Source organism: Meleagris gallopavo, chromosome 1 (assembly GCF_000146605.3).
Source record: "Meleagris gallopavo isolate NT-WF06-2002-E0010 breed Aviagen turkey brand Nicholas breeding stock chromosome 1, Turkey_5.1, whole genome shotgun sequence".
NCBI lineage: Eukaryota > Metazoa > Chordata > Aves > Galliformes > Phasianidae > Meleagris > Meleagris gallopavo.
In genome coordinates, this window is record NC_015011.2 from 82,679,356 (window position 1) to 82,696,978 (window position 17,623).

At 39.4% G+C, this 17,623-nt stretch overlaps 1 protein-coding gene across 1 annotated transcript in view; it reads left to right on the plus strand.

Moving 5' to 3' along the window:
• FILIP1L (filamin A interacting protein 1 like) overlaps window positions 1-17,623 on the plus strand; it is a 198,623-nt gene that overhangs the window by 44,912 nt on the left and 136,088 nt on the right. Inside the window, exon 2 of the mRNA XM_010720020.3 lies at window positions 3,290-3,433. Coding sequence (XP_010718322.2) covers window positions 3,382-3,433 — 52 coding nt within the window. The 5' untranslated portion in view covers window positions 3,290-3,381. The remainder of the gene's footprint in view (window positions 1-3,289; window positions 3,434-17,623) is intronic.

Consider the following 17,623-nt stretch of genomic DNA (forward strand, 5'->3'; position numbering starts at 1 on the left):
TATACACACACACACATACATACATATATATATGTATGTATGTATATATAAAAATAAAAGCACTCTCTTTCTCTAGTAGGAGAAAACATAAGCCCAAAATGAGCAAAATGTTCATGTGACACTCATTTCTTCAGGCACTGAAGCAATGCATGGTCAAGAAGGAGAGAACCTAGTTAACTAGTTGCTAAAACTATCTTGAGTCCCTACCTGCAAACTCCAAAAATACTATTGCTCACACAGCATTAGAGGATTAATATGCAAAGTGATACTAAAATGGTATTAAAACTTTTACATCTTCCATCCACACAAATCAGTCCCCTCCTGTCCCTCCACAGCTTCCAGCCTCAAATATCCTGGCATAAAACGATCAGACAAAATAGGTGACTTATGTTTTTATTGGTTCCTTCAGACTATGACGACATTTCCTAAAACGCAGAGCCAGGAAATCATTAATGATTGAAAAAGTGGAAAGGGTCAGGTTATTTCAAAGAGCATGTGTTTGCTAAGAAGCCTTTGTTACAGATGCATAGGCCACTTAAGATTAAATTAATAGTAACAAAAACATTTAACATTCACATTGTATTTCTAGCTTTAAATACATTAGGAACACATTTGTAACACACCACTTCTGTGTGGTAAGAAATAATTACTCCATTTTTACCTTATTCAGAATTAGGAAGATTTTACCTCAGATTTTATAAAGCAGTAAGTCCTCTCCAAGATCAGAAGTCTCCTCAGGCTTGTACACTTCCTCAATCTCAAGTTCTTACTTGAGAAAGAAAAGGAAATGCTCTCAAGCTAATCAACCTTACAAAAAGGAAGAAGAGGTGGATTTTCTTGATTTAGCTCAGCTGTGCTGGCCTACATTTGGCAGCATGAAGCAGCTCAGGCATTTGCAGGTGTGGTCATGGATGCCTTAAAGCTCTGCAGGCTTCATTTACAAGCACTAAACCAAAGCAACTGGTAGATGAACAGGAGCATACCCCAGAACATACAGAACAGAAAGAAGGATCCTACAACAGCTCTAAAGAACCTTGTTTTCAGGCACGTACTATACATACATACTTCTTTCCCTAAAATGGGGGTGCAAAGCAAATATCAAACCAATTGAGTGCTTTGACCTCCTAAGAGAAGTACAGGACATCGTGCTAATACCAAGTCAAGAACCCCGCTTATGTGTCGCATCTCAAAGCACCATCACCCTACCACAGCACCACACCACAGGTAAAAATCCCCCTATTGCACAGTGCCATCTCCTGGGCAAGCAAGACTGAAGAAACTCTCGCCTCCTCTCTCTCTCACAGCATCCAATGTTTCCACGTTTCCTTCAGCTCTGCTCGCAGAACACAAGCAATGAATTTCCAAGAAGAAAAACAGGTTGTTTACAACTCCCACTGTGAAACGTGAGACTCAACTGCTTGCTATGGATAGAGGCAGTATGGGCACAGGCAAGCACCGTGTGAACCCATGGGAATAAGTTTGGTCTGGGTTGCTGGCTAATCACAAATTAGCAATTAGGGCTTCCTTTCAACATCCAAACAGGAAATGGGAGTGGAGGAAGTGAAAGCGTAATAATTTCTTGTATGCTAAGAAGTTACACGAGCCATTCCAAGAAGAAAAATGTTCTTAAGTGAACTTCAGCCTTGCACATTGTCTGCAGGCAAGCATTTATCTTCAAAACCAGCCTGTGCATCTTGAAAAGAAAGCACTGATGCAAACATTTCATTCATTACAGCTTAATTTTCAGGAGAATAGAACATCAAGCTATAGAACAAAGTTGAGGACCCAACCTCAGAGCAATCACAAGCATTGAGGTTATGATACTCAAACCAAATCATTAAGCCTGGCATCTCTATAGGAAATGTTCAGTGAAGAACCAGGATAGAAGGGCTAACTTTTGATTTAGATCCACAACAGCCTCTGACCAAGGAGCAAGAAAACAGACAATGCGTTAGGTCCATTTCTTTCCACTATCTTTTAGGGCTACTGTCCATACCAGCCCTGTATGTCTACCTGGTCACACAGCAGAGGGAAAGCCAGGGAAGAAAGTCCCTAATGGGAATCCTAAGAGGACTGAAGGAGGAAAGGACTCTCAGGCACCCGTGTTGAATGAAGTGAGGAGCATTCCTCTCCACCTTCAGACCTATAAGATCACAGCCCCTGGCAAAAGCGAAAAGCCCAACCCATGACACACTCCTAACTTTGTGCTATCTTCACTGAAGGAGAAAGAAAGAAGCTTTACACAACTGTTGAGTAATGCTCAAGAGCTCGAGATAGATTAAAGACCAATCTCTTGGTTGCCTGGAGATATCAAAGACAGATTATAGACAAAGAAAAAAGATGACAAATGGGCAGCTACAGACAGATGTTCTGAAAGAGAAAAACATTCTGGGAATACAAGGTAGAACACCTCATTTTTCAGGGATCCTTTACAAACAAACAAACAAAAAAACTTGAAAATTGTAAGACTCACCTATATAGAAAATGATCACTTAAGTAGGCTGCATGGAGAACAGAACAAAGGCAAAAGAATAAACACTCCCACCACATTCTGTCAAAATATCTACTGTTTAATCTCATTATCTCTCATAGCACAAACAAAAACAGACACACAAATAGTTACTATAGCCCATAATAAACTGGCTGGAGAAAAAAAGGAGCAATGGGTGCATGCTATCCTTTACAGAGAGTACTGATATTTTTCCCCTTGTTTTCAGCAGTACTGACACAGCAACCCCAGTGCCAATATAGCATTTACAATAAACTTCCATCTGTCATAAAATACCTCAGGGTACTTTTTATACTATGCAGGTGGTTGGATATATAGACCTTACTGTGCACTCTCATGTTGCTGCTCTGAGACATGGAAAAAGGGGAAAAATGTCTATTTTATGTGCAAACTTCCATCCTAGATCCTCCAGGATCAGTTTTAACAGCAGGCATTCCCTGTTTCCAAGCAACTGGAGGCAGATTGTGTGTTTGATCAGCCTAGGTTTTGGACCAACCATTTGCAAAAACTCTCCAGAACAAGAGTTTTGAAAGCTGAAAAACAGTAATTGTGTAAGACTGCTGGGTTTATTTGTTTGTTTGCTTTTCTTTTAGATTTAATCATAGGTAATCTTTCACTGGAAACACCCACACCTTTTCCCGAAGGTAGCACAATATCTACTGTGTTCAAGCTGCTTTTTACTTTTTTTGTTTGTTTGTTTTCCTTTTTGATTTTTTTTTTTTTAATCTAGGTATTTACTTTTATGGAGTCACTTCTTACCTTGTTCACTTTTTCATCTAGGATGTTTGTAATTCCGGGCAGCAGTGCTACTTCCCACAGTGTGAGAAAGACCATGGCAACTTGGCAGGACTGCTACCTGCTCAGTTCCCAAAATGAAGACATCTGCCAGAACATTCAGGTTTCCAGCCTGTGATGCTCCAGCAGGTCAGTTAAGCTTCACTTACCTTCCGTAATACCAAATGTTTTTCTTTAAGTTAGAGATTTGCAATACTGCTTCCCTCTCAGAGAGCACAGAGAGAGTTTCTAAATGAGGTTACTTTGGTAAGGAGTACTGAAGAGTTCCTACTTGTTTAGCAGCTGTGACAGTACCAACAACTCACTGCCAACAGCAGAGGAGGAATGTACTTGACAACTCTTGGTGAGAGACAGATTATGATCCGTGTCTCCTTGCCCTACATTCACAGAATGTCCAAGCTCATATCTTCCATTCATTTAAGGAACACATACTTGTGACTGGTTTCTCTGGACGAAACACCAGGTACCTGTTAAATAATATTAAGAATGATTTCACCATGACATGTTTGTACTGGATCTCACCCAAGAACTTTTTATATATTACATACATTACTGTTTTGCTGCAATTGCTGTTTCAAAGCAAAGCAAAAACTCTGACAGATATATGCATGAGATCATCTAGATGAGGAGACTGTATGTTTGGAGAGGTGTGGTAATACTCGACAAAACAGATTATCTTTTTCAGTCTGTCTTCCAAAATAAAGATTTTCTTGGATGATTATTTAACATAGGGGTTCCCAGAGTTTTGTCCACAGAGGGCAACTTAATAGGTGAAACATCAGGCTAGGGGCTGCATAACAAAAATCAATCTGTAGGACAGTGCAGAACAGACACAATTTGAAAATCCCTATGAGGGTCATATTTGGAAACTTTCCAGGTCAGCCTCCTGAAAGCCCCAACTTAGATGCTGAATTCTTGTGAGAAATTTAACTGATCCTTGTGAGTTCTTTTCCCTCTTCAAAGATACATTTCTAAAGTTTTTTTTTGTTTATTTGTTTTCGGTGTTTGGATGTATTAATGACTACTGGTATCTGTTACACAAAGAGAATATTGACAACAAGAGCAGACATGCTAGCCTTTCAATTTATAACATGCTTGTAAAAGCTAGTAAGTTCAAAACAAACAGTAGTCCTTATTGAAAAAGCCTCCAGCTTTAGAAGCAGCTCACATTCTATCTGGGCAGTGGTGGAAGAATGGGGCTCTTACTACTTAATCTTCGGTAGAGTTTAAGGTTTCTTTCATAGTCTGTCAGTTTGAGGAAATAATGATGTAATGATAACTTTTGGTGTTCTCTAGAATACCACTCTCATTATGGTCTCATTGAGATACTTGCATTACATGCCACAAACACAGAGGAAAGATTTCTGCTCTACATTGTATCTGCACTGAAGCCTAGAGAGAGCAACAACTGTTGAGATATACTCCTATGAAAGATATAAAGAATTACTCACTTCTCTTCAAGTTGAGGTGGCAATTGTAAACTACATCTAGGATTTGAGCACACTTCTATACCCATCAGCTGACTATTCAGTCATGAAACAGTAGGTTAAATATGATTTTAGGTCTATTGGTTTGTAGTACAAGCACTCCTCCGTGCTTCTATTTTTATTCCCATTTGCATGCAGATTCACAAAATGAAAGGCTTTAGAATCTTGTTTTCTGTTTCGTAGCCTTGGCAAAAAGGCTTGCTCCACTTATTAACCAGGGTGCAGCTTACTCAACTTTAGGTAAATTAACAGAAAACACCCACTCTAGTCCTTAAGTATAAGTAGGTATAACAGAGCGTTCCCATTCCACCTACAGAAACCACCTGAAGTAAAAACTAAGTCTTTCTCAGCAAACATTTTTTGGACTTCTGGTTCAGATATTTTGAGGGGAAAAGCCATCAGTGAAACGAAGAAGCAAACAGATAAAAATCTTTGGAAGATCCTCACATTACTCTGCTACACTGGGAAACCTGGTGCCAGCCCCACGTTCCCCTGAGATGCTGGGGACTCCATCAGAACATGAGTTCTAAGTAAAAAAATCCTTTTGTCTCTGCTATTCTGGCAGTTCTGTCGATTGCCATCTCAAGTTATAAGCAGGAAAACATGTGTTGGGTCATGTACTCCTGTCATGCTGGATCACAAGGCAGTGCCTGAGTTAGGAAGAGTGAATGACAACGAGTGCAATGGTATGGTTGGAGCACTCTTTTTAAAAGGGCTTCTTTCAGCAGCAGGCACAACTGGCTGGCAGATATCTGACTCAACTGGAGCATCTTCTCTTTTGCTCTCTGATCCCACAAGAGCTGTGGATAGCCAAGAAATCAAGGCTCATTTTCCCTCAAGTACCTGCCATGCCTCCCTACTGAGGAGAGGAAAAGCAGCTGCCTTTGCTGCAACATGACAGAAATCCAGGCCAAAGTCTCTTGTGATAGCCTCACGTTTACTGCATGCAGTCTGACAGGTCTGGTCACAGACTTGAGATCTCTCAGAAAGGTGACGCTCAGCTTTCAGAAATTGAAATATACCACAGAGTGGCACAAATGTGACAAACAGTACACCAGGCAGCAAGTTTTCAATGCTGCAGCCAGCTGCGGAGTCTAGATTTGATGTGCAGTCTGTTTAAGAAATCCAGCCTCACTGTTTCCCGTGTTTTATCTCATTCTGATCACGAGGAAAACAATCCAGTCAGTCCATTGTTCTTACCACATGGTAAGTAACTAACTACATGTAAACAAAACAATTAAGCTCCATAAGGAATTGCTTGCCATTCAAAGCTGAACTAAACATTGCATTTTGTTTCTGGAATCCAAATATGGTAAATTGGCTGATAGTTAATTGTGGCAATAGGACTATTTGCTGCACAGAACAGCTAAGTGCAAGAGGCAGAACAAACTGGAAAATTATCTTTTTTCTTTTTCTGGATACAACAGAGATAAACTACCACAGCTGGCCTCCAACACCCTCCTTCACTTGTAAAAGCACCAGGCTCCACTACCACCTCTCAAGGAGAATACCTCTGAGCTGTTAACCTCTTAAACTCTTGACAACTCTGGCACTCTGGCAACTTGTTAGGGGATAGCACCACACACAACTACTCACCAACTCATCATTTTCTTATTAGCTGTCTCTGTTGCATCTAAAAGCTCTAATCAAAATCAGACCATCCACTTGCTGGACAGAACACGTAAGGGAAAAATGAGTCCTCTCTCTGTTGTACACAAGCCCAGAAGCCTCGGTTTGGTAAAACCAAACCCCACATACCTCAACTCAAAAAACTCAACACCTCCACTGCTATCTGATGTACATGTTTAATTTTGCAGGCTGAATATTCCTACCTGAAATGTTTATTTAACATAGGAGTTTTGAATATACAAACAAATAAACACCAAACTAACTTCAGAAAGGAAACATTATTAAATCAATTGCTTAGGGGAGTTAGTAATAACAGAAGTAAGAAATGTGTTCTGTTATGGTACTCACTGGAAAGGCTACTTTTATATCTTAAATGTGCACACTTTGCTCCCCTGCAAAGATTTAGCAGTTATCCACTATCACAAGTCTGTACACTTCTGTATCTATCACTGATGGGCAGGAACAACTGCATTGACGCAGGCCTAAAGCTTGAGGAGAAAAAACAGGACTGAGATAAGAAAGCACATAACAAGGTGGGTGCTAAACCCCGGGGCTGAGAGGTCACAGGACACCAAGAGGAAAGAAAGAATCTGGAAGCTTCCTTAAGGGTAAGTTCATAATTTTCATAGTGGAAATCTGTGAGTTAAAGTCACAGTCATGGTGGATCTTACCATCTGTGCAAATCATGCTTTCCCAGCCAACTTTTGAAGTGGTATCTAAGCCTCAAAATCCCAGCTCTCTGCTGAAGTTAACAGATAAGCTGTAAGCTTGACACACAGCTAGACAAAGGTTGTAAAAACAAATCCTGGTCTATTTACTGTGATGCCACAACACGTATGTTTCTATCTGTGATGAAGGAAGAAAGTTGTCATTTTGTGCAACAGTTGGGCAAGGTCTGTGCTTGGAGAGTGAAATAGTCATGGGGGGTCTTTTCCAGTGGTCATGTATCAGTGAGTATCAGTGAGACACAGGTTATGCAGACATCCTCCCTGCTATATTAACAGAAGCACAACCTGCATGAAAAACAGAAGCAGAACAACTTTTTATGGTTGGTTTTCTAAATCTTGAATGTTAAACTTGGGAAAGGAAGAAGGACCAAGACAAAAAGGATAAAAGAGATTTCAGCTTCTTCCTGAACTTCACCCTGCATTGCAAATATTGCTGGCCATCAGATAATTTCCACTTACTTTCTGTATACCTTGCAAATATTTGTGTGCTGCCATGTACACTGGAGGATCACCGAGCATCCTAAATATGAAGTAACAGAGCCTGGAACACACAGACAAACAGTTATTATCTGGGAGAAGTGTATAAGTAGCACTGCTTCTCTGTCCCTCATGTTTTCACTTGTTTCCCTCTGAAGTGAAACCTTCATCTAGAAGAGACAAAAAGGCCGACACCCTCTTATAAGGACATATTTTAGAGCTGGATACGGTGAGAAGGGATCTAGGCCTGGAATAGGGCTTCTTTGGAGGCCAAGGACCTGAAGAGTTTGAGACCCATACGATGGCAAGGTCAAGTTAACGCTGAAGAGTAGGAAAGCTGTGAGGGTTGGACTCCAAAGCAAAGAAGAGAACTGGATGAGACCAGGATAGTAGCTATTTTCTAACTTCAGGGAGATTTGTGTCCACAGAAGGGCCTCCTCCCTCTTGCAGCCAAGACAGGGACAACAGGTGTGGTCTCCAATTTTCTTTTAAGGCATCTTTGTATGATTCGAAATTCTGATTGTGAAGCAACTGAGGTTGGAAAGGGAAAGGAATAGTTTCAGCTCCATGTGAAGAGGAGAGAGAGAAGAAAGTTTTCTTCAAGAGGGCACAACTACTTTTAGGAGGCTCTACTTGTCCTTCAGACAAATTTATTACCACTCTCAATGTTTCAGAGAAAGCTACTCCAAGAGTCTAGGTGTATGGCATTCAGAATGCATTTTCCAAAAGGTGCAAATGTTTTATAGCCTTATTCTTAATATGTTTTACAATTATTCTTTATTTCTCTGCCTCCTCTAAGACATGCATTCTTTTTCAGTCTTCTTAGTCGTGGCTTCAAATGTATGCTCTGCCCGTTTCTGCTTTGCCTTCACTCTGTTTTTTTCTCCTCTTTGCTAAAGCAGCCCTTTCCTCTTGCATTTTATTTCACAATGAAAGCAAGAAAAATTATAGCGCTAATCTAATTTCATGGGTGTAGCATTCCCACCCTTTTGCCAGCATTAACACTGTCCACAAGCTCTTTAGGAGAAGCCCTGTTCAAATTTGGACTGTGCATAGCAAACAGTCTTCAGAACAAGTCTGGCCCTTGAGCCTGTGCCCAACAAATACATCTAACACTAGACAGCTAAGTTGTTTCTCATATTGCCCTCACCGTATTTCCACTTCAGGATTTCAAGTTTCAGATCTATATGCTAATACTGCATCCTTCCTCAGTGTAATGCCTGATGCAATTTTTATCAAGGTCACTTTCCTGGCAACTTTTAAGATGGTTGAGCAATTTCACCTCAGACCTCAGGCAAAAGGCAAAACTGCTGATATCAGGGAAAATTCTTCTCAGGTACAAAGCAAAAGGCATTTGAAGTTGATCCTTTAAAAGATAATTCTGAGTGCCTCCCCAGCCCTTTCCACTGCAGCTCTGAGGGCTTGGTAAGCAATTACATACCATGGTGTTGAGCATGGCTGTAAAACTTTGACAAATTGTTTGAACAGTCTACGATGTGGGCATCCTGTTTCTCACGGCACCATCCTCATAACATGCAACCATTGCCAAGCATTACAGTATAGGTTTCCCACTGAACCCAAGATCTGGTTGACAAATATCCAAAAACAGAATAAAAAATATTTATATCTTAAACATGTTGAATGAGTAAACAAGATTGTAACCAGGCCTCTGTTATGTCTTGCCTACCAATATGCAGGCTGAAGAAAACATAAATGTTTACAGCAGCCACTGCTGTGCATGCATACATGCCCAGTGGGCTCTTTTACCTGCTGCATGTCCAGTAAGAGCAGAGCAAGTCCTGGGCAGGATGGTGGCTTATAATTTATGCTTAGATGGTCATCATAAGGCTCTCTGAGCAGAAGCTGACATTCTCAGGAGCTGAAGTGAATCATTCCCAGTCAGGAAGCAAAACACCAAGCTTCAAGCACAATTTCGCATTTTTCTTCAGTGTCTGAATGCTAGATGCTAATTGTCACTACAGGATCCTCTTTGATCACCTTTAATAACTGACTTCATTGAGCCAATTTACTTTCTAAGATATTTATCTAATACTTCAACAAAACAATCACTGCTAAATATGGTCAGTTAGTGGTCAAGTTTGTCGCTAATAAGGAATCAACCTCAATTCTCCTCCTCCTTATCCTCTGCTAGCACTTCCAAGTCCACATCTTTTCATTCCATGGTCACCAGTCATTTTCCCCTTTACCATGCCTGTTTGCTAGAATACACAGAGCTGTAAATATAAAAAAACAATAATCTGTTACCTAAGTACTCTGTGTCATATTTGGCCACTCAAATCTTAAGGCATGTGCCTTTAATAACTCAACGTTTTAGAAACATATTAAGGCTTGTTTTTTTTTTTAATATTTAACTGAAAATAAAGGACTGAAGGTCTCTAAGCCTATGTATACCTCACCTGCCTGTATTTGGAATGGTATTCTTCAAAACTGTCCAAAATGACAAGTGAGAATCTGTAAACTGTAGAAAACTGAACAAAATTTCAAACCCACAGAGAAAGTAATCTCAGGGAAGAATCACCCTTGTAAAGATGCCAGGTAACTGCTATGGGACATTTTCCGCAGCTGGTACCTTAGTGAATACAGTACTGTAACTCCAGAAGAACTCACTTAAGAACAGTTTTCTAACAGGAGTTGGGCACGAGAGTCCTATCTCAAGTACATGAGCTCGTAACTTGTCTTAGACTGAAGCTCTGACACTTCAAGACAGCAGGTCTGATTTTCAATGCTGTCTCTGTATTTCTAGCCCAACTATTTAATGATGTATCAATATATATTAAGGGAGAAGACCTTTCAAAGCTCCTTGCATCTGAACTCCTGAAACATGCATCTGCTGTCCTGGTAAATGCACTTCAGATTTATTTATGCTGCAAATTCCTTGCTATAAAACTGCCCCATTAAATGGAGACGACTTGCAGTCTACTCAACTATTTACAATAAGACCTAATAATGAAAATCAGTTAAGCGCTGATATCTTCTTGTTAATTCTTATGGTTTTATCATTACTGTATTTATCTTTTCTTTTAATTGGTATTCTCTCCTTTCCTTACTGCCTGACAGACAGACACACACAGGACTTCCCCACCTAGCCAAGCAAATACAGCAGTGGAAGATCACATGCCTGAAGAATACCTACACCATAATCTAAAAGAAAAGATTGTTTTCACAAGAAATTGCAACCATTACTTGTAATGGTGACATGCAAAAACCATTAAGGCAGATGTATGAACTTTAAGTTGATGATATGCCGTAACATACTGCATCTGAGGAAGTGTTGTTATAGTGAATGCTAGTGAGAGCATTTTGATATGGGCCACAGGATTGGCTAAGACTAGTTTCATTGCTCAATGTGGCATATTTTTCATATTATGTAATGCTTATTGTATGTATTATAATGATACATAGCTGAAAGCCATCAGTAAAGGCTTTCACTAGGGACTGTGAAAAGAAATTTGATACAATGATAAAGAGACAATACTTGATTGTTTTTCCTTACAGTCTTTTGTACCTTTTTGTGGCTGTTAAATCAGTATGTTCTGATCAGATATCACCTATCACACTTACATTTTTCAGGCCCAATTTAGAAACCAGCTGCTGGGAGACAAGCTGCAGTCTCCTCACTTGTGAAAGGTCACAAAATAAAGAGGTGAAGGAGAGGGAGCAGGTCTCAACTAGTTCACTACCCATCATCATGCTGTACAAGTACCACCTTCCACAGGATGATCTCTTTCAGCACATGCAGTTTCCAAATTGGCAAGAAAACAGGCTGGGTAATCACTGGGAAACCTCTCAAAATATGAAACCATATTTAAGTGGCCTTTTATTGACTATGCCGAATTTGAAGTTTATATGACATCAGGGCAGACTTGCAGAAACCCTCATGAACACAGTGTAATCAAGCTTTTATTAAAACTAGACAGACTTTTTCACCACCAAAGCTAAGATTTCATTAGGAACCTTTCTCTGGTTACTCTGTTTAACTTTCTGCATTTACAGAATCCTGTCAAAATTACCTCTTAAAGATTTGAGCTGAATTAACCGATACCTTCCATGGGGCTATTTGTCACCAAGAGAAAGTTCACTAATTTGGATAGTTTAGCCTATTCAGATCTTATTTCTTTTCTTTTGAGAAACTTCAATGTACGTAAGTGCCATATTACTTCACTGACGATGAGAAACAGATGAAAAAGAATTGCTTCCAATCCCAACCTCAAATATTGTTATTGTATTAAATGCTCATTTAATTATTAAAAAGAATAGAGGGCAATGCACATGAAAGTTCAGAAAGTAAACAGCTTAATGTCTCAAAATCCCTTGTGTCACTGAAAGACCACAGAGGTCTAAGAATCCACACCAACTGGAATTCTAATAGACTAAACAGGTTTGATTTATTATTAAAAATTAATGTGAAATTAAAGAAGTGAGCACTACTTCAAAGCAGCTGGCTATACACTTACTGTACTAGTTTGTTCACAAACCTATTTTCTAGCCAAATACTTCAAATTCACTACGAACTGCTGAATTGCACGTAGACGTCTGCCTATCACTTCTTTGAAATACCACAATGAAGAAATGCTATTCTAACCTCTCTGGGCAAAACATCATCTAGGAACCTCTATAATTCCAAGATGAAATCACCACAGTTGGTCTAGAAACACTGTATTTTAAAATCTAATACTTCTTATTTTGGGGAATAAAATATTTGAATCTCACAAAGGTTGAGAAAGGCAGCTCAAATATGTTTGTCCCTAAAGAACAAGTTTCTTATATGTCAGAAAAAAGACTTCCACCAGCTGCATATACCAAAAGAAACTATGATCCCCAGTCCATTTTTGTACCTGGTCACTTTCTGACAACACAAAAGCAGACGAAAAGGAAAGTTGCATGTTGTCCCATACTGTGGGGAAAAAGATACTGCCTAGAAGCAAAACTTTGGTCATAGCAGGTCCATGTGCTCACTGGTTCCACATAACTGGTGGGAAACAGTTAGGCAATGAGCCAGCAGTGCCCTTGTGACCAAGAAGGCCAATGGTATCCTGGGATGCATTAAAAAGAATGAAGCCAGCAGGTCAAGGGAGGTGATCTTCCCCCTCTGTTCTGCTCTGGTGAGGCCACATCTGAAGTACTTTGTACAATTCTGGGCTCGTTAGTTCAAAAATGGCAGGGAACTTCCAGAGAGAGCTGAATGGAGGGTTGCAAATATTATTAGAGGCCAGTAGCATCTCCCTTATGAGGAAAGACTGAGAGACCTGGGATAGGGAAGGCTGAGAGGGGATCTTAACAACACAAATAACTGAAGAGTGCTGTCAAGAGGATGGAGCCAGGTTCTTTTCCCCAGCTATAAGACATGGGGCAATGAGCACAAAAAGACACAAAAGTTCCATAAGAACATGAGGAAAGCCTTTTCACTGTGAGGGTGACAGAGCACTGAAATCTGCTGTCCAGAGAAGTTGTGGAGTGTTGTTCCCTGAAGATGTTCAAGACCTGCCTGGACACTTTCCTATGCAATCTACTGTATGGAACCTACTTTAGCAGGTAGACTGTACTCAATGATCTCCAGAGATCCCTGTGATTCTGTGTGATTCTGTGTCTCCTCTCCTTGGTTTGCATCTTCACTGCCTTCTGGGCCACTAGAAAGGCAAGTTCCTTCAACCAGAGATCTCAGTGAGGTTCACTTCAAACATTAAAGGCAGCAACAAAGATGACACAGAAAAAAATATGAGAAGGACATAAAAGAAGAAGAATGTGGAACAGCTACAAGAATAAAGGAAGCAAGATTGAGGGTGGCCAAGCAATAAGAGATCAGAAAAAGAAAGGCTGACAGACTAGCATCAAGCTGAGCAGTGAAAGCAAAACGGGAAAACTTGTTATTGCTCTCAAGTGGAACAGAAAAGTAATCAAGCTAAGAGGAAGAACTTGATGAAATGATGGAACTGTCATTATCTTAGCCTTGCCAAAGTTTGAAGTCCCTTAAAAACATGCAAAATCATGTAAGACAAGAAATGCAAAGGAAACACATACTATCCATCAGCCAATATTTAGAGATCATGCAGGATAAAAGGACAAAATTCTGTCCTCATACATAATCAAAGAAGCTGAAAAGGAGGAAGAAGTTAGAGCTGTTGGAAGAGTAAGGAATGAGAATGCAGAGATCCCAGTGCACGTAGACAACTAATGTGGGTGTCCAAACATGTTTAAACTAGACACTGCAATAGTATTATTAACTCTGTAAAGGTCAAGTATGGGAGCATCCCAGCTAAGACTGCAGGAATACAGTGCAGGTTCACTAGCTCATAACCTATGAACCTTGTTAGTAATCCTAGTCCGGCAACAATAACTCACTGCAGCAAATAATAGCATAAGAGTATGATGAACCCAACATTGTGAGGGATCACTGAGACTCCCCATCCCATGAAGTGTTTTTTTGTTCTTGTTGTTATTGTTTTTAAGTAGAAGCAGCTCCAAGACAGGAAGAATAAAAAAACTGCATCTCTTCCATTCAGTCTACAGAGACACAAAGACAACACATATGAAGGACAAGCTTTAAACAGAGGTTTGCATTAAGTGACCTCTAATTATACAAAGATTAAAAAAACAATCAGCCAAACAAAAACAATGGCTGCAATGGACTTTGGAATTGCTGAATACAAGGAATGCAGCAACTCTGAGCTACAAAATCACTCCCTAATTTTTCTCATCTCAGGAGCCAATTAGACCTCAGGCCTGCACCTTGTCATAACTCCTGCAACCTCTATTTTTTCTAAGGTAAAAATTACATTCAGCCAGGCATTAAAACAGGATTCTGAATTAACATCAGATTAGCACCATTTCAAATTCAGTGCACTTCAGTAGAAAGGTCATACGTTTCTCCAAACACATATACAATGCTAAATAAAGTTCTGTGGCATGGAAAGCCACACAATAGGAATTCATCTCAAAACAACCAGCTTCACCTCGGGTACAAGAGCCAGGCTTTACACAACAGTAACTACTTCAGCAAATTCAGGATGAATGTCAACTCCAACAAAGGCAGGAAATATCTGTCTTATATATGAAGATCATGATTTATGTCTTTCCATGGCCAACTGTTGTAATAAATATGAGAACTGAATATATGGAATTTGGCATCTGGGCAAATTATGCCTGTGTATAAAATGCAGTTTGCATCCCATCTACGTTACAAACTAAAACAATGCAGTGAGCCCAGTACTGATATACTGTACTGTAGTTTGGGTTAATCCAGACTCTGTTTAAATACCTTAAGAACAAGAAGAGATCAAACGCTGTTGAAGACTTCTGGAGACAAAAACATGTAGACGGGAGAGCTAAAGAGCTAAGACATGACATGGATATAATTAGTGCCATGGAAGCCCAGAAAGAATTGATTGGTCAGGCTTTCTGTGGTTTTGCACAGGCTTTTATGTGTGAAGAACATTTTAATGAACACTGTGCCCATGCTCTGAGCGATTACAGCCATCCTCTGAGCTACTGGAAGACAAAATTGAGAAGAATTAATCATGACCCCCAAACAAACAAACAGTGCAACACAACTGACAGCAAGCTGAACATTGGCCTCAATTTTACCCCAAATGGATAGCGTAACACAACTTCTCTCCAATCTATGCTTCTAGCAAAAAAGCAAAACTCTGTATCAGAACACAAGAAATACTTCAACAGATTCTGTGTTCAGTCAGAGCATGGTCTGAGATGCACCATGTGTTCTGCAATGGAGAGAGGGAAGGAACAAAATAATCAGCTGGAGGGCAAACTCAAGTATTTCTTCAGTGACTTTTGTAGATGAAGCCTTGCATCTTTTCATTGTCCCAACACTCTAGGCAGTTTCCATCAACTAAAAAGGAAGAAAAAACACACAGGGAATTATTTGGGCCTGTAGCTATTTTTGTTTTAATGTGTAATTAAAATGTTGAACTGAAGCGAATTAAAAAACAGCTATTTTATACTGTGGATGATGTGGTCCACAGTCAAACAAGAAGCATATTGGTGAGTCTTATTTTCCGATGTAAAGTCTTGTTCTGTATAGCAATTCAGACTCCAATCCTAAGTATTTTAAAAAGCTATTTAATTATTTATGAGAGACATACTATACTTCTCTGTTATGGCAGCTGAAGAAGTGCCAGTACACTTCTGCAGTGCTCTACCTTTGGAGGACTACATGTTGCAGTCATGTTAGAAATGCAGCAATAAAAATTAGGACCAGCCCTTGAAGTTTACCCCTATAATGAGTTAGACTGATAGAAGATGTATTTAACTCCTACACAGACACTTATAGTAGCTTCAAAAGGGGTAAAGGTGTCTTTGTAGCTTGGTTCAAGCTGCTACAAAGCAACTCAAACATCCAACATAAAGCCTGAAGTCATTTTTGAAAATTTGTTGTTAAGCAATGGACTTTATGTAATTTTATTTGTTTCTTAATTACAGAAAAGACTATGCACAGCTGTGGTTTATGCAGTTACATCATACAAATAGCGTTTATTTTAACAATTGTCTAAATGCACATTTAAACAATTAGCCAATGAAAAAGATATTTTATATGCATTCAAATGTTATTATAGTAAAAATCTATTTAAGTGATACAGAGGTTCTAATTTGAACCATGTGGATGAAGCATCAATTCTAGAGAGTTTTGATTCTGTGGATTATATTTAAAACTGTCAGAGATTAAAAAAAAAAAAAAAAAGATGAGACCAAATCTTCATCTAAACCCATCAAAAAATATTTTAGAGGAATGCAAGGGGAGAACTAATGGCAATGAAGAAGATGTGCATAGGATGGCTAATTTCTTTGTCTTAGTATATCCCTCCAAATTCAGCTTTTAGGAATTCTGTTCACCAAAGACTGAGCTCCCTTTCTCCTTTCCCATTTACAGTATAGGGGCAGGATAGGGAAAGACTCATGGAAAGACTCAGAAAGTCAGAAAGACTTATGGAAGGCAGCTTCCAACTTCTATTTTCTTTTACTGTATAGCAAACTGTAATGTTTCCAAATTTAACATGCATACTACTATATGGGGGCTGCTCTAAAAGTAATGCCTCCTATTGAATTGTGTTGGCCCACAACATTAGAGGTGGATGTATGTGGTAGAAGGTTGAATCTTCCCACCAATATTCCCTTACATGTTCTTGCGGTGTGACTGATGGCAGCAGAGGAGCAGTCTGACAGAATGGCATCTGACCTGCATATGAAGCAAAGGTATGTCATGGAGTTCGTCTATGAAAAAAAAACTGCACCCATTGACATTCACTGATGCTTGCAGAATGACTGTTTACGTGGGTTGATAGTGATAGGACAAGGGGGAATGGTTTTAAACTGAGATAGGGGAGGCTTAGGTTAGATATCAGGAGGAAGTTTTTCACAGAGGGTGGTGACACACTGGAACAGGTTGTCCAAGGATGTTGTGGATGTAAGCTAGAAATTTTCTTGCTGTCATTCTCAAGAATCTTTGTATTTCTCTACTGTGCTTGTGCACATTTTCTTATTTTTCCTTATGAAATATCTTCTTATATTAAAAAATAACAAAAAAACCAAACAGTAAACTTCCCTCTTCTTTCTGTCTACTCACATACCTAAAAGGTAACTTTGCCTATTATGTACCAGCTCAAATGACAAAAAAAATTTAAAGGATTATCCTCTCCTCCGGAGTCTCCTTCTCTGGAGATATTCCAGATTCATCTGGACACTTTTCTGTGTGACCTATTGTAGGGAACCTGCTTTAGAAGGGGTTGGACTGAATGTTCTCCAGAGGTTCCTTCCAAACCCTACAATTCTGTAATTCTATAATTAGGTGATCTGCTTCTGGCCTAAGTGGAAGCTGACCTTCACATGTTCTCTAGAAGGAAGTTACAGAGGCCCCCACTCATATATATATATATATAATACATATATATATATTCTTTTCATTATTTATGATTTTTTTTTTTGTAGAGAGAGAGAGAGCAGCAGTGTCAGGGATATCAGCTCAG